The sequence below is a fragment of the Scyliorhinus canicula genome, chromosome 11 (genome assembly GCF_902713615.1).
Source record: "Scyliorhinus canicula chromosome 11, sScyCan1.1, whole genome shotgun sequence".
Classification (NCBI taxonomy): domain Eukaryota; kingdom Metazoa; phylum Chordata; class Chondrichthyes; order Carcharhiniformes; family Scyliorhinidae; genus Scyliorhinus; species Scyliorhinus canicula.
This window is the reverse complement of record NC_052156.1, coordinates 81,105,189-81,127,312: the sequence shown is the minus strand read 5'-3', so window position 1 is coordinate 81,127,312 and position 22,124 is coordinate 81,105,189. Positions and strand designations below refer to the sequence as shown.

At 44.0% G+C, this 22,124-nt stretch overlaps 1 protein-coding gene across 1 annotated transcript in view; it reads left to right on the top strand.

The window, feature by feature from the left end:
• The window catches only part of LOC119973157 (cullin-associated NEDD8-dissociated protein 1-like), a 55,225-nt gene that overhangs the window by 22,694 nt on the left and 10,407 nt on the right, over nucleotides 1-22,124 (top strand). The window contains exons 6-14 of the mRNA XM_038810782.1: nucleotides 2,569-2,674; nucleotides 4,945-5,093; nucleotides 7,452-7,744; nucleotides 8,551-8,692; nucleotides 10,891-12,396; nucleotides 12,636-12,731; nucleotides 14,144-14,313; nucleotides 16,760-16,924; nucleotides 17,452-17,559. Of these exons, the coding sequence (XP_038666710.1) occupies nucleotides 2,569-2,674; nucleotides 4,945-5,093; nucleotides 7,452-7,744; nucleotides 8,551-8,692; nucleotides 10,891-12,396; nucleotides 12,636-12,731; nucleotides 14,144-14,313; nucleotides 16,760-16,924; nucleotides 17,452-17,559 (2,735 nt within the window). The remainder of the gene's footprint in view (nucleotides 1-2,568; nucleotides 2,675-4,944; nucleotides 5,094-7,451; nucleotides 7,745-8,550; nucleotides 8,693-10,890; nucleotides 12,397-12,635; nucleotides 12,732-14,143; nucleotides 14,314-16,759; nucleotides 16,925-17,451; nucleotides 17,560-22,124) is intronic.

Genomic DNA, 22,124 nt, shown 5'->3' with positions numbered 1-22,124 from the left:
CCTTTTAATTCCCTGACAATTTTGAGAGGGCCCTACTCAGTTTCTAAAATGTGCTGTACCTAAGAATGTTGAAACAAGAGGATGTCATTCAGCTCCTCGATGACCTGTATCTTAACCCCTTGGTTCCCTAATCCTTTAAATGGCTGCCTAACAAAAATCTATCAGTCTTGGTTTTAAAATTTTCAATTGACCCCCAGCCTCGTCAGCATTTTGAGGGAGAGAATTCCATCGTTACACTATCCGTGTGTGAAGAAGTGCTTTCTGATGTCAATTCTGAATTTCAAGGTTATGTCCCCTTGTTCTAGTTTCTCCCACTGGAAGTCATAGTTTCTCTCTCTCTAACCATCTTATCTCTCATCAACACCTGCATTAAATCAACCTTTATCATTTATTCTCAAGCCTACTCTCTGTATAATGTACTCTTAATTTAATCCTTTTAACCCTGTTATCAGTTTCGTGGATCTGTGCTGTACTGCCACTAGGGACAGTGTACCCTTCCTGAGTACAATGCCTAGAACTGAATACAGTACTCCAAGCCAGAGGTTTTATATAACCTTGCCACATCATATTCAGTTCCTTGAGCTAAAGTTCAATATTCCATTAGTCTTTTTTTGTATCTGTACTTTAGTGATTTTTAGTGCCTTTAGTGATTTCTGTATTCTAACCATCAATCTATCTGCTCATCTACAGTTCCAAGCTTTGTGCCATTTAGAGAGTCCTCTGACTATTTTTCTTGAATCCAGTGAATGACTTTTCACTTTCCCACATTGAACCCCAATGTACCACATTTTTCCTTTCCACTCACTCACCTCAACTGGCAGCGCTTGATGGTGAAGAATATTGAATCTCCCAATAATTGCATGCCTTATTTTGACAGACGTATAAAAGCCCTAAAGGTTCTCCATTGGCTAAGCTGTATAAATAATTTCTGTAACGCTTTTTACAGATTTTGACCAGCGCAGCCATGGTGGGTCGAGGGGCCCTTTGTGCTGTAAACCTCTATGACCATAAAACAGTTCACAGTCAAAGCTTCCCGTTTATTAGAGATTAGAGCCAATGTCACCAAACATTAGTTAATGCAGACTGGATCATGGATATGGAATATGATCCAAAGAAGATGTGCTAATTCGAGGTCAGTTGACATCTTTAAAAATAATCGGAGTGATCACCCATCAAGGGACTTATTAGAATTAATGTCCCAGATCTTGCAGTCTTCAGTGAAGCAGAGGTGTTCACTGCTGACTGCATTTAAAACTATGTTTTTACCTTTCGCATAGGCTCTCCCAGCTACATTGTGGACCCACGGCAATGTTAGTAGGGTGGCCTAGTGGCATGGCACAATTCTGGTGAAGGTACGCTTCTTGAGGTTTGTTACCATCTCAGTGATAGGAAAGTGTTTGGAATGATTTGAAATGTTCTCTTTGATGTATTTTTAATTGTAGCCCCTCACCGCCACCCGCCACACCCCTGCTGATATTGGAGAATGGCAGGAGGTGATGTTGGTGGGGACTGTGGTGGATGCATTACAGATTGCTGTTAATATATTGACCCAATTTCAGCATAGGCCCATCCAAATTCTAAATAGGTTATGCAATCATCAATAAAAATGAGACCGACAATTGCCAAGGAACTTCTCTAGGGGAGATGATAGCATTGTGGTAATGGCACTGGACCAGTAATCCAGACGTCCAGGCTAGTTCTTTGCGGGAACAGATTCACATTCCACCTTGAGAGTTGGTGAAATTTAAATTCAATTAATAAATCTGGAATTTAAAACTAGCCTCGGTAACGGTCACCACAAAACTATTGTTGATTGCCGTGAAAGCCCTTCTGGTTCATTCATGTTCTTTCAGGAAGGAAATCTGCCATCCCTATTGGGTCTGGCCTACATGTAACTCCATGTCCACTACAATGTGGTTGCTTCGTAACTGCCTTCTGAAATGACCTAGCAAGCCACTCTGTTCAAGGGCTTTCGGGGTAGGCAACATCAACACCACATATCCCATAAAATAAACATTTTTTTAGGTGAATAAATGTAAATGAGCTGCCCAGGCCAATCAGCAAAATATGAAATTATCCCGATCCATATGAATGAATCTATTGTTACAGGGGTACAAACAATATTGCTAACTTTTTGACATTTGTAATTGGGTGCATTCCCAGTCATGCACAATTGGAATCTAAATATTTGATATAATATGCAGTGAGAAATTGTGAAATGCCATTAATGAATGAACAGCAAAACTGTCATGTTATATGGTTGGATTTATTAAATATATTGAATAAAAGTGGGGAGGGGTGTGTTGGGGGTTGCTATTGGGACCGCAAGGTTCGGATCAGTATATCTCTTTCATTCATGTCAGAGTTAGGAATCCAAGTTCCTTTGATTTTACATGGGGGATATGTTTGGGGTAGTCATGGATAGTGTGTGGAACTACATGTATGATTGGCTGAAAGGACTTTTCTCATTCCACGTTTCTTATGTTCTTGGATATGGACTCGAATCAACACATTTAACCAACCCCATCAGTCCCACCAACACAATGTCGAGTGTATTGTCTTTTTCAGGAGAGCACTTGGAGAAGATTATTCCGCTGGTTGTGAAATACTGCAATGTGGATGATGATGAGCTGCGAGAATACTGCTTCCAGGCATTTGAGTCCTTTGTGCGAAGGTGTGCTATTTTTAAAAAAATATTTTTTATTAAGGTATTTGAAATTTTTAATAAAATAATATTAATAATGACATCAACATGGTATAATAATGATTTCCCCCCATCCCAATCTACCCCCCCCCCCCCCCCCCCCCCACACCCCAACCATAAAACAACAATCCGGCTCTCTCTCCCACGAAGATGTGCTATTGTGTGACAATTACTAGGCTTCCATTCCCTCTCCATCTTTGCTCTATTCCAACTTGTTTGAGGCTCCTGGCTCAGCCAAGTGACCTGTTGCTGAACCAATTTTACATTTTATGCACCTCAAAGCAGTTCTGTATTTTACTTTCCAACTTCTCACTTTTCTCATTCTACAAGCTATTGTCTCCTCAGAGAAGTTCCTTGGCAATTGTCTGTCTCATTTTTATTGCTGATTGCATAACCGAGAATTTGGGTGGGTCTATACTGAAATTGGGTCAATTAAGATTGGACGCTTCGTGATCTAGAAAGTTAGTGCAACATTGGAACTGTTCGGTGACACTTGTGTATGTTGTCACATCGCTGGTTTACTCGTTTTACTGACTTTTGTGATCTTTTCTGCAGGATGCCGCTTACTGGCAAAATCTGCATTGTCATGTGGGCTGTCGTGCCATTCGGTGTCTTTGTTTTCTCGCTGACACTTCAGCCACTTCAGTCCCATATTCCCATTTAGTGCTGTTGTTCTTCTCTGCTTTGCCAAGCTCCCAGGGTCATGACATTGCACATAATCTCCACAGATGGGAGAAGCGATCACCATTTAATTGATAAAGAGGGAAATTGAAGAGAAGATCTCTTCTTTGTAAAGGGGGAAGGAATTTGTTCACGTAGCGCGTAGGTTTCCCCGGGGAAGCAGTGCGATGGGCTTCTACCTGTGTGACCCACACTGCATTCTTCAATGATTCCAGTGGTGGGCTGCATGCTGGCAGTCACAGTGAATTGACACAAATCATTAGATGTGAACAAATTTCTCCCCTACACTGCTCAAAGCTTGGGGGCGTCCAGCACACACTCATCCATTTCCAGGGATCCTGTGGTTTCTTTGTTGACTTGGCGAGTCAGTTATCCTGTTTGCAACCATGCTCACAAGCTGTAAATTCTACACAACATCCTTGTCCATTCAACGGCTCTGTGCAGATAGAATTGCCATCTTTGTGCCTGTTTACATCTGTGAAGAAGAGATGTTCATCGAGCATAATGGATATTTCCTGCTTTGAGGATAACAAGGCTTTAGACAGGGTAAAACACAGAATCACTCTAATGCTGTCTGGTGTGAGGAAGTACAAATATGTAGACAGATTTGGAAAAGTTTATCTATGTTTGAGCAATGCAGATTATGAATAAGGTAATAGAATTGTTTTAAATTATTTAAGAATGGGGCAGGATAAAAATAAGCAGACAGTCTCTGACAATTTGAGGGGCCAAGGACAGTAGGCCATAGATACAACATTAATTGCAAGAAATCTATACTAGGCCAGGTGAAACAGCTTCACTGAGTAATTGTGACTTTGCTTAATAGTGTAAAATGGACAATGTCAGCTCCATGTGCTTCATTCCATTGATTTTTGTTTCCATTTGGTATCACCCCCAGACAGCTGTGAGACTGTGGAAAGGTTAGTGAAAGAGGCATTATGTCAGGATTTAAGATTTGTTTGGATAGGTGGTTGTAGGGTTATGGGAACAAGAAATGTAAATATGATTGATTATAAAGTTTAGATCTATTTGTTCAAGTGGAAGGTTAAATACTAACAAATACTACTTGGGCCGATTGGCACCTTTCTACATTCTAATTTCTACTTGGTGATACACTTTGACAAATTCTAGTAGCCAGCCACTGCCTCAACTGGGATGAATCACAGACCAGGGATTAAATTTGGAACCTTCATGAAGTGTATAAATTATGCCATGATGAGTGTTTATTTACTGAGGTATTAGACATGGGAGCTTGTAATCTTCTATTTTTGGCTTGGCCATCAATGCTGTTTTGTTCTATTTACCTTGCCTGTATTGGACCATCAAAACCCGCTGTGCTCTATTCTGTAATCATGACTGTTTGACCTTTCAACTCCTGGTAGATTTTGATTGGGGTTGTACTGGGCTTTGGGGAACATCAAATTATCTTGGTGTGGACAGAAAGCACCAGTTTGAAAACGGGAGTCTGATACAACAATTAAATTCAAAAGAACCAGCTGCTGCACAAGTCTTACTGTCCATGGCCAAACATTTATTGTTTTTGTGCTTGCTCTTTTAAGATGTCCAAAGGAGATGTCCCTTCATATCCCTGCTATGATTGGACTGTGCCTCAAATATATCACATATGATCCCAATTACAACTATGACCAAGACGAGGATGAGGAGGATGCCATGGAAACAGACAAGGGTGATGAAGAAGAGGATCAAGGTTAGTGTTGTGAAATGTTGGGTGTGACCTTAATGACCTACAGAGAGAAATATAAGTACAGAAGATGGCTGGACCTTGGCGCAATGATTAGCACACATGGCGCTGAGGTCCCAGGTTCCATTCTGGCTCTGGGTCACTGTCCGTATGGAGTTTGCACTTTCTCCCCATGTTTGGATGGGTTTCACCCGCACAACCCAAAGATGTGCAGGGTAGGTGGATTGGCCACGCTAAATTGCCCCTTGATTGGAAAAAATGAATTGGGTACTCTAAATTTATTTTTTTAAAAGATGATGGCTGGACCTGTGTCACTAATGGGACAAACAGAAAGATGAGACAACACTATGGCAGAATCACTGAAAGATAGCATGCAGGTGAAGCAAGTAGTTAGGAAGGTAAATCGTATGTCGGCCTTGATAGCAAGAGTAGAGATGTCTTGCTGCAGTTGTATAGAGCCGTGGTGAGATCGCAACTGTAGTATTGTGTATGGGTTTGGTCTCCTTGCCTAAGGATGGATATACCTGTCTTCGAAGGAGTGCAGTGAAGGTTCATCAAATCCCTGGGATAGCGGGACTATGCTGTAAGGAGAGATTATGGAGACTGAGCTTGTATTCGTTAGTTTAAAAGAATGAGAGGTGATCTCATTGAAACCTACAAAATTAGAATTCCAGTTCCTCTTGAGTCAAAAACAAAATATTCAAAATTTGAAAGCCGTGTAAAATTGGACTTTTGTTGGGTTTAACTGATTTTGCTTAGAAACGTGCAACTTTTACAGTGGATATAGAAAATTCAAACTGCTGCCATTTTGTAATTTCCTAATTTGTTGAGGTGTGAGAGAAATAAAATAATCAGTGTTTTATTTTTAAAATGCAAGTGTTGATAAAGTTCCTGAAGTTTACCACAATGTTGCCTGGTATGGAGGTTATTAGCTATGTGGAGATTGAATAAACTGGGATTGTTTTCCCTAGAGAAACGGAGACTGAGGGGCGACCTAATAGAAGTGTGTAAAATTATTAGGGGCACAGATAGGGTGAACAGTTGGAGGCTTTTTCCCAGGTCAGAAATGACAATTACAAGGGGGCACAAGTTCAAGATGAGGGGGGAAAGATTCAGTTGAGATGTGAGGGGGAGGGTTTTTACACAGAGGGTAGTGGTGGTGGCCTGGAATGCACTGCCAAGTGAGATGGTTGAGGCAGATACGTTAGCGACCTTTAAGACTTATCTGGATAGGCACGTGAACAGATGGGGTATAAAATGATACAGGCGGTTGGTCTAGATGGAACACGTGATCGGCACAGGGCTGGAGGGCCTGTTCCTGTGCTGTGTTGTTCTTTCAAACAACATCATTGAACACGTGGAAAGGAAAAAGCATTCAATTTATTTTCCAAGACTGAAACTAAAATAGAACCAAAAACTTTGAGAGCAAAACTCTCTGCTCTGTTTTTAAATACATTGTTTTTTTTTTGCTTAACAATTGCTTTAAAAGAAAAATATATGGTCTTGTGGTTTAGAGGTGGAAATCAAGTAATCACTGGGCAGTATATATCCCTTTCAATTCTGGGACTAGTGTTCAGATCTAGCCCAGACTGTCTTTTCAGATGTAACCTGGGGCTATTGGGAGCCAAGGTTCAAATGTAGCTAAACTTGTTAAGAGACTTGGGTTCAAATGCCATCCCGCTAATGTGAACAAAAATGTGTCGTCTTGCTGCGAAAATGCTGAATTATACAATCTCAACTCTGTTCCTGGCGGGATTAGGCCTTCAAATCATTATCATGGACTATTTCTATCTCAAAGAGGCGTTAAGGATGTTTGCTGGTTTGGGAAAACATCTGTAGCAAGGATGTTTCTCCAAAATTGACGTTAAAGCACATTGTAGGACATGGTCAAACTTCTCTCTGTATTTCACCCTGAAAATAAATGCCCTGTAACCCCACCCTAAGGGGCAATTTAGCACAGCCAACCCTAAACTACACATCTTTGGACTGTGGGAGGAAACTGGAGCACCCAGAGGAAACGCACGAAGATACGGGAAAAATGTGCAAACTCCATGCAGACAATTACCTGAGGTCGGAATCGAATCCTGGCGCTCTGAGGTAGCAGTGCTAACCACTGTGTCGCCCATGACCAGATCATCCGTTGTAATTATGTTAGTTGAAGAATAAATATTGGCCTGAGAGCAAGGAGGCTTCCATGCTTCTTTCCACCCTAAAGAAATAACAAACATCTTGGCCCATCACACTGTTGGGGACTGTATTGCTTTTAAACAGCCCAGAAATGTTTGGAGGAAGTCGGGCTGCTTGACGAGAGGCTTGATGCCTTTGTAGGCCATGGACTTCATTGTGTTTTTGTGCTCATCCCAGATAGTGAAGAGGAGTACACGGACGATGACGACATGAGCTGGAAGGTGCGCCGAGCCTCCACCAAGTGTTTAGATGCTATCGTGAGCACCAGACATGAGATGCTGCAGGAGTTTTACAAGACTGTCTCGCCAGCCCTAATCGGGCGATTCAAGGAGCGAGAGGAGAACGTGAAGGCTGACATATTTCACGCTTATGTTTCTCTTCTGAAGCAAACTAAACCAGTCCACAGCTGGTTGCAGACTTCAGATGCTCTGGGACAGGGAGACATGCCCCTAATGATGCTCCAACATCAAGTGAGTATTTTGTTTGTAGGTTGGTATTCTTTCCCAGATTTCCCCCCTTTTTCCCTTCGCCGTAGTCTGCCCTTGTAAAACATCCGTGCAGGAGCTGCATGGGCGTGAAGAGAACCGTACTTCATTCTTCACTGAGGCCAGGCACAGTGGTCTGTCCTTTACTGAGCTCACTAATGCAGCACAGATTCAATCAGTCCTAGGTAGGTACCAAACTGGCAGTGTAAGTATGACAGGGAGTGCATTATGCGGTAATAGCTGTTATGTTATAGGCATGGTAATAGGTCAATACTAAATTATCCGCAGGACAATAGTGGGGACACAAAGTGGGGTTGCATTAGTTGCCATAGAGCCAATGAGAGACCATGGGTGAGGGGAGAGAATATGGTAGTATCGATGGTGCATGGACAATCTGTCCCAGTTCCAAAAACAACCCCAATAAAACATAAAACAAAAAGTGGCGGGTCACTGAGGCCAGTCTTTCACCCAGCCCACCTCCGTGGCCCCTGTGCTGCCTCTGAACTCTTTCTGGGGGTGATGAGCATGACTCCTATTCACATCTGCCCGCACTGCTATCTGAAGGACTTTTCCCCAAGTTTGGTTTGTGGAACTGGGATTTTCCTAACTCAGCAGCCGTAGTGCAGGAGTGAACATTCAGGCCGTCTACTGGTGTCTTCTGAAATTAATTCTAACAAAACTGATGTGACTTTTAACTGTTTTCTTGTCTCCTTCATATTCCCTCTCTCATTCTCTTTTTTTCCCCCCTTTTCATCGTTCTCTGTCGCCTCCTTGTACCCCATGCCCTGCAGGTACCTAGTATAGTGAAAGCTTTGCATAAGCAACTCAAGGAGAAGAGTATGAAGACTCGACAAGGCTGTTTCAACCTCCTTACCGAATTGGCCAGTGTCTTACCTGGAGGCTTGTCCGAACATATACCAGCCTTGGTACCAGGTATGAGCAATGGCAGCATGAGTGCAGAGGAACATTTCCTGAATGGGTGCAGGAGTGTGCCAACAGAGGTTATATTTGTAGTAAAGTGGGACACTGCTCCCTTTCCCAAACCTCAGTACCCCATAAATTCTGAATTCCTGATCGCATACACGCATGCCATCTGGAATGCCAAACAGAGGTCACTTGCCAGAGGCCCAGGCCATCATTATGCAGTTGGCAAAAAGGTGATCCTTTTATCCATGGATTTTGTTTGATACTGGGAGGCCTCCAAAGCAAAAGCAGAAAATAGAAAGAAAGTCGCTTATTGTCACGAGTAGGCTTCAATGAAGTTACTGTGAAAAGCCCCTAGTCGCTACATTCCGGCGCCTGTCCAGGGATGCTGGTACGGGAATCGAACCGTGCTGCTGGTCTGCTTGAAAAGCCAACGATTTAGCACAGTGAGCTAAACCAGCCCCTAAAATACTTTTAGAAGCAGGATTCAAAAAGCTCTTCTTTAAACCAATAATTCCATAACTCAGCAAAAATAAGGATCTTAAAATTAAGTATAGAATGAAAAAAGGCCATTCTGATCATGCAGTGCACTCCTTCCACTGATATTTTCATGGACTTTAGCCAATCCATTAATTTTCTCCTTAGTGGAGTGCTGTACAAATCCTACACACTTCCTAGGAAAAGCAAAGGATATTCATTCACCCTCACATCTCTATGATTTGGCCAAGCCCTGTGACCCTTCACAGACGATATCCACCTGGACCCAGCAGCACAGGAGCTGTTGTACCTCTTGCTGTATCTAACCATTTTGATTTGTACCCATATTCCTATAACCATTGATACATATCCAGTTGGGAATGGTATTCCATTTGATTTTGAAAAAAACGAATTGACTGAGAGTCTGTCTCAAAGAGTTGGGGGGAGGGGGGAGAAGTTCCACTGCCTCATGATTGTGTGATACCGCCATTCTGATGGGTAACTGCATCATCAGTGTGAATCAGACCTACACAGAGCATAAGACCACAAGAAATAGGATCAGGAGTAGGCTGTTCAGCTAATCGAGCATGCCCCGCTATCCAATAGGATGTTCACTTTGCTGCCCTTTCCCTATAACCGACAATTCCCTTACTGATCAAGAATCTATCTCGGCCTAAAATATACACAAGTACTCTGCCTCCACAGGTCTCTGTGGCAAGGAGTTCCAAAGACACTCAACCCTCTGAGAGAAGAAATTCCTCCTCATCTCAGTTTTAAATTTTATTCTGAGACAATGCCCTCTGGTCTTAGATTCTCCATGTGGGGAAACATCCTCTCAGCATTTACCCTGTCAAGACCCTTAAGGATCCTACATGTTTCAATGAGATCACCTCTCATTCTTCTAAATTCCAACGAGTAGAGTCCCAACCTATTTAATCTTTGCTCATGAGACAATCCCTCCGTCAGGGATCATCCGAGTGAAACTTCTCTGACCCTCCTCCAATGAAATTACCTTTCTACCAAAACTGCTCACAGTACTCAGCAGTACCATGCACAGTTGCAGCAAGACTTCACTACTCTTATACTCTAACCCCTTGAAATAAGGACCAACATTCTGTTAGCCTTCTGGGTTACCTGCTGTTTCGTGCACAAGTACTCCCAAGTCCCTTTGTGTTGCAGTTTTCTTCAGGTTTTCGCCATATAAATAATACTCTGTTCTTTTGTTCTCCCTTCCAAAATGAATAACTTCACATTTTCCCACATTTGCCAACTTTTTGCCTTGAACCTCTCAATATCTCTTTGAAAACTGTTTGTATCCCTTTCGCAACTTGCCTTTCCACCTATTTTTGTGTTGTCTGCAAATTTGGCTGCAGTACATTAGCTTCCTTCCTCCAAGTCATTAATTGATATTGTAAACAGTTACTGATCCCTGTGGAACCCCACTGGTTCCAGGTCGCCAACCTGAAAAGAGCCCCTTATCCCCACTCGCTGTTTCCTACCCATTAGCCAATTCTCTATTCATGCCAATATATAACCTCCAACACCATGGACTCTGATCTTATGACTTAACCTTTTTGTGTGGTACCTTTTCGAACGCAGTGAAAGCCCATTAGAGGAATTGACTAATTGAAGTTTTGGACAAACTTGGGTTTTATAGAAAATTAAATTTGTGGAGAAGTATTTATATTTGAATGCTCAGTTAAATAAATTCAATTTTCTTCATTTTACAGGCATTATTTACTCTCTCACTGACAAATCGAGTACCTCAAACATGAAAATTGATGCACTGACCTTCTTCCATGTCATCCTTTGCAATCATCCCCCAGAAGTGTTCCACCCCCATATCAAGACGTTATTGCCACCAACAGTGGCCTGCATCAGCGACCCATTCTACAAAATCACTTCTGAGGCCTTGCTCGTGACTCAGCAACTTATAGAGGTGATCCGTCCACTAGGCAAGCCTTGTTCATTTGACGTCAAGCCTTACGTGATGGATTTGTTTAGTAGCACTTTGAAGAGATTGAAAGCATCTGACATAGATCAAGAGGTGAAAGAAAGAGCAATAGCCTGCATGGGGCAGATCATTTGTAATCTTGGAGACAACCTAGGTGCTGATCTGAATCCAACATTGCAGATTTTTCTCGAACGGCTGAAGAATGAGATCACAAGACTGACAACAGTCAAAACCTTGACCCTGATTGCGAGCTCTCCTTTAAAAATTGACCTGCGCCCAATTCTTGGTGAGGGTGTCCCCATCCTGGCCTCCTTTCTTAGGAAGAACCAACGTGCATTAAAACTCAGCACCCTAGCTGCTCTCGATATTCTGATTAAGAATTATGGTGACAGTCTTAAGCCAATGATGATTGAATCAGTCCTGAAGGAGATTCCAACCTTGATTGGGGAGAGTGACATGCATGTTTCTCAGATGGCCATCACCTTCCTGACGTCACTAGCCAAAGTTTATCCATCGTCGGTGTCTAAGATTGGTGGGTCCATATTGACGGAACTGTTCAACCTAGTTCGCTCACCGCTGCTCCAAGGAGGGGCGCTGAATGCTATTTTAGACTTCTTCCAGGCATTGGTGCTATCCAAAACTCCGAACATGGGCTACATGGAGCTTCTAAAGCAGCTGACAGGAACCATCTATTCAACAGCTCAACCAGGTGGTGGTGTGGTTTTGCACAAACAGGCTTATTACTCTGTGGCTAAATGTGTAGCTGCACTTACCTCAGCTTGTCCAAAGGATGCCAGTACGGTGGTGAACCAGTTTGTCCAAGATGTGAAGAACCCCAAATCCTCTGACTCGGTCCGCCTGCTGGCTCTGCTTTCTTTAGGCGAAATAGGCCGCACCATGAACTTGGGTGCACAAAAGGAGCTCAAGGTGGTCATCCTTGAAGCTTTTTCATCACCTAGTGAGGAAGTAAAGTCAGCTGCTTCCTACGCATTAGGAAACATCAGTGTGGGAAACCTCAGCGAATATCTTCCTTTCATGCTCAAGGAAATCAGCAGTCAGCCCAAGCGACAGTACCTGTTGCTGCACTCATTGAAAGAGGTCATCAGCTCTTCACCAGCAGATAGTTTGAAACCTCACATCCAGGACATTTGGGCTTTGCTGTTCAAAAACTGCGAGTGTGCTGAAGAGGGGACTCGGAATGTGGTGGCTGAATGTTTGGGAAAATTAACCCTCATTGACCCAACCCATCTGCTGCCCAGGCTGAAGAAACAACTCACATCAGGTAAATATGGGAACAAGCTTGGTGCGGGACAGGATCAAACCATTGGCACCAGCATAAACTTTTTTTTAAAAACGTGCAATTTTCCACTCGTGATATCCCAAAGGACTTCACAACCAATGAAGTTGTTTTTGAAGTGCAGTCACTGTTTGTGGGTTCTCTCATTTGATGACTCCATTTTACAACAGTGATTTGAAGAAAGTTGTTAATTTAAGTGTTTCAAGCTTTGAATGCCTCCACAGGTTCAGCCCATGCTCGAAGTACAGTTGTGACTGCTGTCAAGTTTACAATTTCGGACCATCCACAGGGGATTGATTCGCTGCTGAAAGGCTGTATAGGTGAGTCTTCAATTGGGAAGTGACTTCTGCCAGAAGGTACAAAGTACGAGAGGGCAGTGACCAGCTCCCATCTCCTTAACACCCTTGTGATAAAAGCACTGAACAACATAGTGCTGAAACAACAGGCATGAGGTCCCAGATTCCAGCCTCCATTTTATTCATAGAATTCCTAAGGTGCAGAAAGGTGCCGTTTGGCCCATTTGAGTCTGCACTAACCTGACTCCAAGCCCACTCCGCCACCTATCCTCACAGCCCCACCTACCCTGCACACCGTTGAACAATAAGGGGCAATTTAGCTTGGCCAATCCACCTAACCTGCGCCTCTTTGGCCTGTGGGAGGAAACCGGAGCACCTGGGAGGGAAATGCATGCAGACATGGGAGAGAACGTGCAAACTCCACATAGGCGGCCACCAGAATTGAACCTGGGTCCCCGGAGCTGTGAATCAGCTATGCCAACCGTCTGTAGGTGAGTTATCCAATCTATACCCAAGCGCTAGAATGGGGATAAATATCAATAATGATTGTTCTTCTCTTCTGATCACTAACCAGTGGACCTGGTTGGAATATTTCCATTGCTGAGGTGTGGAGGTTGTTTCGTCAGCCTCAGCTAGGTGGCGAATGGGATTGGCGACCCTGTGTGCCACCATTTTGCTCTCAGGTGACTGTTCTTGTCAAGATCTTTCCTTGCCCACCAGTCCTTCGAGAGGGTGTTGATCTTTCTCTGGGATTCAATTTTGTGGTGGTTTGGGGCTCTGCAGCATGCTACCCAGATGGCTGTCCCTTGTGAGAGATCGGACAATCGAGGCTGAGGAAATCCTTCTAGAGATTTGGTGTCCCACTTTACCCTCTGTCCAGTATTTGTTTCCATTGACAGCTGCCATCCTTTGGAATGCTGCCAACTTGTTCAACCAAAAGGGCAGCACGGTGGTGCAGTGGTCACCACTGCTGGCTCACGGCACCGATATTCAAGGTTCGATCCCGGCCTTGGGTCACTGTCCCGTGTGGAGTTTGCACACTCCCTGAGTTTGCGTGGGCTTTGCCCCCACTACCCAAAGATGTGCAGGGTAGGTGGATTGGCTACGCTGAATTGACCCTTAATTGGAAAAAGTGAATTAGGTATTCTAGGTTTATTTTTTAAAACTTGTTCAACCAAGGGGACACGGTAACAGAACCTAATGCTGTCCTTGCTCAAGACCCCAATGCAAGCATTTGTATTCAGCCCACTGGGTAGTTCTCTCCAGCTTCAGACATGGTCTCTGCCTGAGGGGCTTTGATCAGTTTGTCATTGGAACGTTGACAGGTTGAGTTGGTAGGGCAGGACAGTAACACCAGCCTATTGGGAAATTCTGCTCTTCAAAACGGAATGACTTTCTGATCTACAGATGTTAATATTTCGCTTTCTTTTTTACAGGTGATTTCTTGCGGACCCTAGAGGACCCAGATCTTAATGTCAGACGTGTTGCCTTGGTGATGTTCAATTGCGCAGCTCACAATAAACCTTCCCTGATCAGGGACTTGCTGGAGACAGTACTTCCACAGCTGTACAATGAAACCAAGGTCAGAAAGGAGCTCATCAGAGAGGTAAGCATGTCATACTGGAAGCTTTAAAAGGTAACAAGGCCTTGCATGGACCTTCTCGTATCCCAAATGTGACTGCCAAATTGTGCACAGCAAGATCCCAAAAAAAACAGCAATGTGTTAATGACCACATAACCACATAAATATTGATCAGAACACTGGGCACTGGAACACTGGACACAGAGGGAGCGCACAGCTCTAACGATGAATGTTGTGAGCAATCAGCACACCTCACTTCACTTGCCCTTGCTTTACATGCGTATCAGTTTAGTCATGTTGGTAGGAAAAAGCAACATGGACGGAAGTCAGCCGAATGTGGCAACGGTGAACTAAATGCCTCTTGAGCTGCACTCAATCCAGATTGGCCGCATGTGGCCCTCCAGCTGCAGGTTGCCAACCACTGATTTAGACCGTGACAACTTGATGGGTGAGGTCTTCAGCGGGGGGCACTGGCTCTTCAAGTTTAAAAAAATATATATGAATGTCTCAGGATTGGGGTAACAGAACAGAGGTGCGGAACAAAAAAAATCAAGGGAAGCAAATGGAAAAGTATGAAAGAGAATATACAACATGCTGCAAAAGAAATATTACATATTACCAAAACGGAAAATAAAAAGAGACCAGGAATGGACGACAGATGAGATACTAGCAATGGTGATAGAAAGAGAAATGAAAAGAAACGCACCCAAGTATGAGGAAATTGAAATGAAAATAAAGAAAGCATGTAAGCAGGCTAAAGAAAAATGGTGTAACGAGATGTGAGATTAAAATATTGGAGTTGGAAAGAAATCACAATGAGTTATGTGCAAGAATGTGAAATCGTCAACAGATAACAACAGATAGTGAGTGCATTAAAGATAAAGATGGTAAAATACTGTTTGAATGAGATTCAGTAGCAAATAGATGGAAATAATATATAAGTGAATTGTATGATGATCCTAATCGAGGGAGTCCTCAAGATGCGGAGGCAAATGATGCACCAAACATATCAGGTAAAGAATGTATTAAAATTGGTGAGGACAGGAAAAGCTCCAGACATTGATGAAATAGCAAGAGAATATCTAAAAGCTGTTGGAGAAACAGAATTAAAATGATAACAGTGATAATTTGTGATCAAATATGTACCAAAGGATACATTCCAAATGGCTTAAGACATTCGTTATTCGTTAAGTTACCTAAAAAACCTGAAGCAATGATGTGCAATCAATTTATAACTATAAGCTTAATGAGTCATCTCATTAAAGCAATCTTGAAAATCAAAATAGAAAGAAATAATGACACATGAAGCAAAAATTGGTGAAACGCTGTCTGGATTTAGATTGGAGTAGGATCACAATTTAACTCTTGAATAATCTTCAGTAAATATCCAGTGGTAAAAGAGAACATTTACATCTGCTTAACTGACTATGAAAAAGCAATCAATCATGTTTATCACCAAAAGCAAATGGACATGTTGCTGAAATGTGACATTGATACTAAAGATGCGAGAATTATTGGGACCAAATCGAGAGCATCATAGAAGTTGGTCAAACCCATATGTTTCAAGTGATGACAGGAGGACAAAAGTGCTGTATACAGTTATAAAAAATATTCAGCCTATACACAGAACAATATTCAGAGAGTTTGATGTACTTCCAAGGGTAAAAATTGGAGGCAGGAATGTTGAAGACATCGCACTAACATCAAAATCAGATGATGCCCTACAGACTCTACTTGATCTAAGATATTTTAGAAATTTAGGATACGAATTTGGTGCAGACCAAAAAGACAAAAACAATGGCAGTTAGAAGGTGTATATTCAAAGAAACTAGAGTGAAGATTGAGGTTGATGGTGTCACATTGGAACAAATAGATAAGTTTGTCAATTTGGGACAAATGATAACAGAAGATGGTGGATATGATGCTGAAATTAGAAAAAGGATAGAAATAATTAGAAGTAATTTTATGAAGTTTGCAGCATTCCTGTCTGCCTCAGAAACCTGGACAATAAATAAAAGATCTGTGGAAGAGAATTTTGAGATGTGAATGACGGGATGTATGCTACAAATTCCATAGGCAGACCACAAGACAAATGAAGAGGTGCTTGAAATTGCAACAGCAAAATAAAAATGCTTTAAAAAATATCCAGAAAGAAAAAAATCAGTATTTCAGCTACTTTATCAGAGCTGACTAAGTAGACGCAGCAGAAAGCGGGGTCAACCTTGGTGTAGTTGGATGATGGACATCACTGAGCAGTTGCAGACGAGCCACAGTGGATGTGTGAGTGGCACAAGACGGATAAGTGACATACCATGACAGCAGATGTGGTCCAGCAATGAATAATGAAATCTGAGTTTGTCTGCTGCAACTTCACACTCTAATTTACACACCCGCCATGTTAATCCTTGTGATACTTCTGTTTTGTGTAATTTCCTTGAGTTTCCTGACTAACTCCTCCATTTCTTCTCAGGTAGAAATGGGACCTTTCAAACACACGGTAGATGATGGGCTTGACATTAGGAAAGCTGCATTTGAATGTATGTACACCTTATTGGACAGCTGCCTCGACAGGCTGGACATCTTCGAGTTTCTGAACCATGTGGAAGATGGGTTAAAGGATCATTATGACATAAAGGTAAATGAGCTTATCTATAAGTGCCAACGGTGTGCTTTTGTGCAGATGATGGGCAGAGGCATGATGACAGGCGGGCGATGGGCAGAGGTGCAGAGTTGGCTAGGTGGGGGGCAGAGGTGCAGGGACAGATGGGCGAAGGGCAGGTGAGAAGCTGAGGTGCAGTGGGGGGTGGGGGAGTGCAGTGGCGGTCAGCGGGGGTGGCAATGGGCAGAGGCACAATGTCGGGCAGAAGCAAAGAACAAGAGAGGTGCGGTGACGAGTAGAGGTGTGTTTCTGCTGTTAAGTTGTTCAAAATTAGCTGATTTGAGACTGAGAAATTAATCTTAGGACCCCAAGAATCTAGATGCAAGTCCCTTCATTCTGTGCTGCGTTCATGCTCTGGTAGCAATATACAAGGAAGGATATATTGTTAACCTGACTTACAGGTGTTGATCAGATTCTGGTAATCGATCTCTCAGCTTAACCCTATAATGTGAATTTTACTTTCTGGTTCCTTCTAACATTTCACTTTTCTTCCTGGCTTGCAGATGCTGACTTTCATTATGTTGGCGCGATTATCAGCTGTTAGCCCCAGTGCCGTGCTTCAGAGGTTAGACAGGCTGGTGGAGCCCCTGCGTGCAACCTGCACTACTAAGGTGAGCTTTTATTTGTTGATGGGATGTGAGCATTGCTGGCAAGAGCAGAATTCGTTGAGCTTCTTGAACTGCTGCAGTTCCTATGGTGTAGGTGCTCATAGTGCTGTTAGGAAGCAAGAACAAAGTTGTTGACCAAGTGACACTCGAAAAGGTTCCAAGTCAGGATGTTATGTGGCTTGGAGGAGAATTTGTAAGTGGTGGGCTTCCCATGCATCTGCTGTGCTATCCTTGATTTGTAGACGGCTTGGTACGTTGCTGCTGTGCATTTGTATGTGGCACCCAATGCTGCCACTGTGCATTAGTAGTGGAGGAAGTGGACGGAGTGCAAATCAAGTGGGCTGCTTTGTCTTGGATTGTATTGAACTTCCCAAGTGTTGTCTGCTCTGCACTCATTCAAGCAAGTGGAGAATATTCAATCATTTTTTACATGTATTTTGCAGATAGAGGGTGGAAAATTTTGGGGGAGTCGGGAAGTGAGTTACTGTCGGCAGAACTTTCAGGCTTCTGATCTGCTTTTATAGCCATACTATCTGACTAGTTCAGTTCCATTACTGGTCTGTGTTAGCCCCCCAGAATGTTAATAATGGGGGTTCAATGATAGCAATGCCATTGAATGTCAGGGGAGATGGTTAGATTCTCTTTTGGAGATGGTCATTGACTGGCACTAGTGTAATATGAATGTTACTTGCCACTTATTAGCACAAGCTTGAATACTATTCGGGTCTTGCTGCATATGGACAAGGACTGCTTCAGTATCTGAGGAGTCCTGAATGGCGCTGAGCAATGTGCAGTCATCAGTTTACGTTCCCACTTCTGATGGAAGGAAGGTCATTGATAAAGCAGCTGAAGATGGTTGGGCCTCGGACAATGTTAGTGAAACTCATGCAGCAGTGTCCTGGAGTTGAGATAATAGATCACCAACCCAATGGGGCCCCCACCAAAAAGCATCGAGTCATTGTTTTCCAAACCATTACTGACCTCTGGAAATCATCTCCCATCACTCCAACCACCATATCCTTCAAACCTCTACAGCCCACTTGTGCTGATAAGTGACTCGTACTCAAGATCCGTATGGAAGACTGTCCATAGACCCGCCACTGTAGTCTGTTTTTGCCCCATGAAACTGATTTTTTTTTCCAATTCAACTTTTTTCTCCACTTGTTTAGTCTCTACCCACCGATGTCCACAACCCTTCCGAAGCCCTCCTGTCCCTAAATATCTCCCCATCACCATGGACGTCCTGTTACACCACCCCTTCCAGGATAGTTTGGGGGCCCGTCCACTGCTTTCTACCTTGAAGGCACAACCAATCCCCGTCCATCACCCTCCTCCACCTGACGGAACTTGCTGTTACTGGGAACTTTTAATTCCATTCATTTCCTCCAGACAGCACTGCATCATAGCAATGTTTCGGACTATTGTATCTGTGCTGGCTCTCATAAGGAGCAATTCAGGTACTGCACACCCCACTCTCTCTTTACGTCCTTGCGCATTCCTCCTATTCAGATATTTAGAACATTATAATGTAAAACGATTTATGGTAGACGAGAAGGCTACTCTGGACATCGTGTCTCCTCCTTTGGCTGAAAAATGGGCCACCCAGCCTGCTCCCATTTTCCAGCACTTGGTCCTTAGCCCTGGAGATTACAGAAATACAGGTACATATCCAGACACTTTTTTTAATGGGTCGAGGGCTTCTGCCTTTCCTACCGTTTCAGGGAGTGAGTTCTAGACCCCCATCCAGTTCTGGTTGAAAACCTCTTTCTCCCCTCTAAACCTTCTAGGGCTCAAAACCTGCACTGGGAAATTTAATCAACTTTGCTTCCAATTTCCACTCCTCCCTCCTCCTCCTCTCCTCAGCTTTTTGTCCCCATTTCTGAGGATACTCTTCAATTCAAAATCACAAGCCAACTGATTCCAGCAGCCACCTTTTTAAAAAAAAACATATATTTTTATTCTCCTTTTTCACATTTTCTCCCAAATTTACACCCAACAATAAACGATAATCAGTAACGAATGCAATGTCAATCCCCATATCAATAACAACGATCTCCCACCAAGCCCCCAAACATTGGCCTGCATGTTAACATAAACAAATAACAAAAAGGAATCGGGAATCATCCATAGTCACCATTAACACACACCACCTCCCTGCCCTAATGTTCTATGTAATCCACTTCTGGAAAGTGCATAATGAATAATACCCATGAACTGTAGAACACCTCCATCCTTCACCTCAGTTCAAATTTGACCTTCTCGAGTCAAGAATTCCAGCAGGTTTCCCCCGCCACGCCAGGGCACAGGGTGGAGAGGTTGATCTCCATCCCAACAGGATCCGCCTTCGGGCGGTCAACGAGGCGAAGGCTACAACATCTGCCATCGCACCCGTTTCCAAACCCGGGTGGTCCAACACCCCAAATATGGCCTTCCAAGGGCCCTGGTCCAGTTTCACCACTTTAGAGATTACCCTAAAACCTCCTTCCAGTAATCCTCCAGCTTTGGACGGGATCAGAACATATGAACATGGTTTGCGCGCCCCCCCCCCCCCCCCCCCCCCCCCGGGCAAGGTTCACACACATCTTCTACCCACTCGAAGAGCCGGCTCATCCTCACCCGTGAGGTGTGCTCTATATACCACCTTCAGCTGTATCAGCCCAACCTCGTGCACGAGTTGGAGGCGTTCACCCTCCAGAGCACCTCACACTAGAACCCCCTCCTCCATACCCTCTCCCAACTCTTCCTCCCACTTTGCTTTGATCCCTTCCAGCGTGCCGTCTCCTCTTCCAAAATATCCCCGTAAACTGCCTTCTCCAGTCCCCTGTTGTCAGCACCTCCTCCAGCAACAATGTGGAGGCCAGCTCCACCGGGAAGCTCTATCTCCTTTCTGGCAAAGTCTCGAAGCTGCATGTATCTAAATATTTCCCTCTGTTCCAGCCCATACTTTGCTCCCAGCTCCTTCCATCCTGCAAAGACCCCCAAGAAATAAATCTTTTAGTGTCCTAATTCCTTTCTCCTTCCATCTCAGTAATAATACATCAGGTTCGGAAGACCCAGACCCCCTGCCTGCCTTCCTCTCTGTAGTAGCACCTTTCTAATTCTGGCCACCTTCCCTCCCCATATGAACGAGGTAATCATCCCTTCGGTCTCTCTAAAAAAAACTGCCTTTGGCAGGAAAATCGGCAGGCATTGGAAAATAAACATGGCAACACGTTCATTTTAACAGCCTGTACCTGACCCGCCAGTGGCAGAGGGAGACCATCCCACCTTGCCAGATCAGCTTTCACCCTCCCCATCAAACTAGAAATGTTGTACCGACGGAGCCCCCCCCCCCCCCATCACGAGCAACCTGCGCCCCCAGGTATCTAAAGTGAGTCCCTGCGTTACAAATGGCAGCCCCTTCACCCTTGCCCCCACCCCCGGCTGAAACACCACAAAATATTCACACTTATGAATTAATTTGTAACCCGAGAAAAACCCAAACACCCTGAAGCAGCTCCAGTATTCCCCCTATTGACACACTCGGTTCCACACGTATAATAACAAGTCATCGGCATACAAGGACACCCTATGTATGTTCTATTCACCCCCCCCCCATATGGACACCCTATGCTGTATCCTTCCCCCACCTGCGCTATCCCTTTGTATACCACCGAACTTCTTAATGCGATGTGCAAACAGCAATGGTGGTCATAGGATATCCCTGCCTAGTCCCACGGTGGAGAGAAAAGTATTCCAAGCTGATGGCATTTGTGCGGACACTCGCCCTCGGCTCCTTATACAGTAGCTTTACCCAGTCCACAAAACTTGGCCCAATCCCAAACCGCTCCAGAACTGCCATCAAGTATCCCATTCTACCCGGTCAAACGTTTTCTTGCCGTCCAATGCCACAACCACCTCTGTTTTCTTTCCCTCAAAAGTGAGCCCCTCGAATGGCTCTTTTCCAAATGCAGGAACTCTGCCAATTCATTCACCCCTGCCATTAGCGGCTCTGAGTCCTGTCAACACAACAAAATCCACCTCCGGGCTATCACGAAGGCAAAAGCTAAGACGTTGGCCTCTCTTTCCCCACCTGCATTCCCATATCCTTCGACACTCCAAATATTGCCGGACTGGAGCTACCTCTACTCCCAAAATCTTTGACATTACACCTGAAAAGCCTTCCAAAACCCTCTCAACCTTGGACACACCCAAAACATATGTACACAGTTCACCGCACACCGTCCACACCTATTCTCCACCCCTGGAAAGTACTGACTCATCCTGGGCACCATCATGTCGGGTCCACATGCACTACCTTAAATTGAATAAGACTTAGTCTAGCACATGACGAGGACACCTTAACCCTCCGTAGAGCTTCCCTCCATGCTCCCAACATCACTCCCAACTCCTCCTTCCACTTGCACCTGACCTCCTGCACGGGAGCAAACGCCCTCTTCATCAGCTCCCCATACATGTCCGCAACCCTGTCCTTTCCAATTTCATCCTCGGACAGAAACTTATCCTGCCGCACCAGGGGTGCCAGCATCGGAAACAAAGGCACCTCCTTCCTAATAAACTCCCTATTC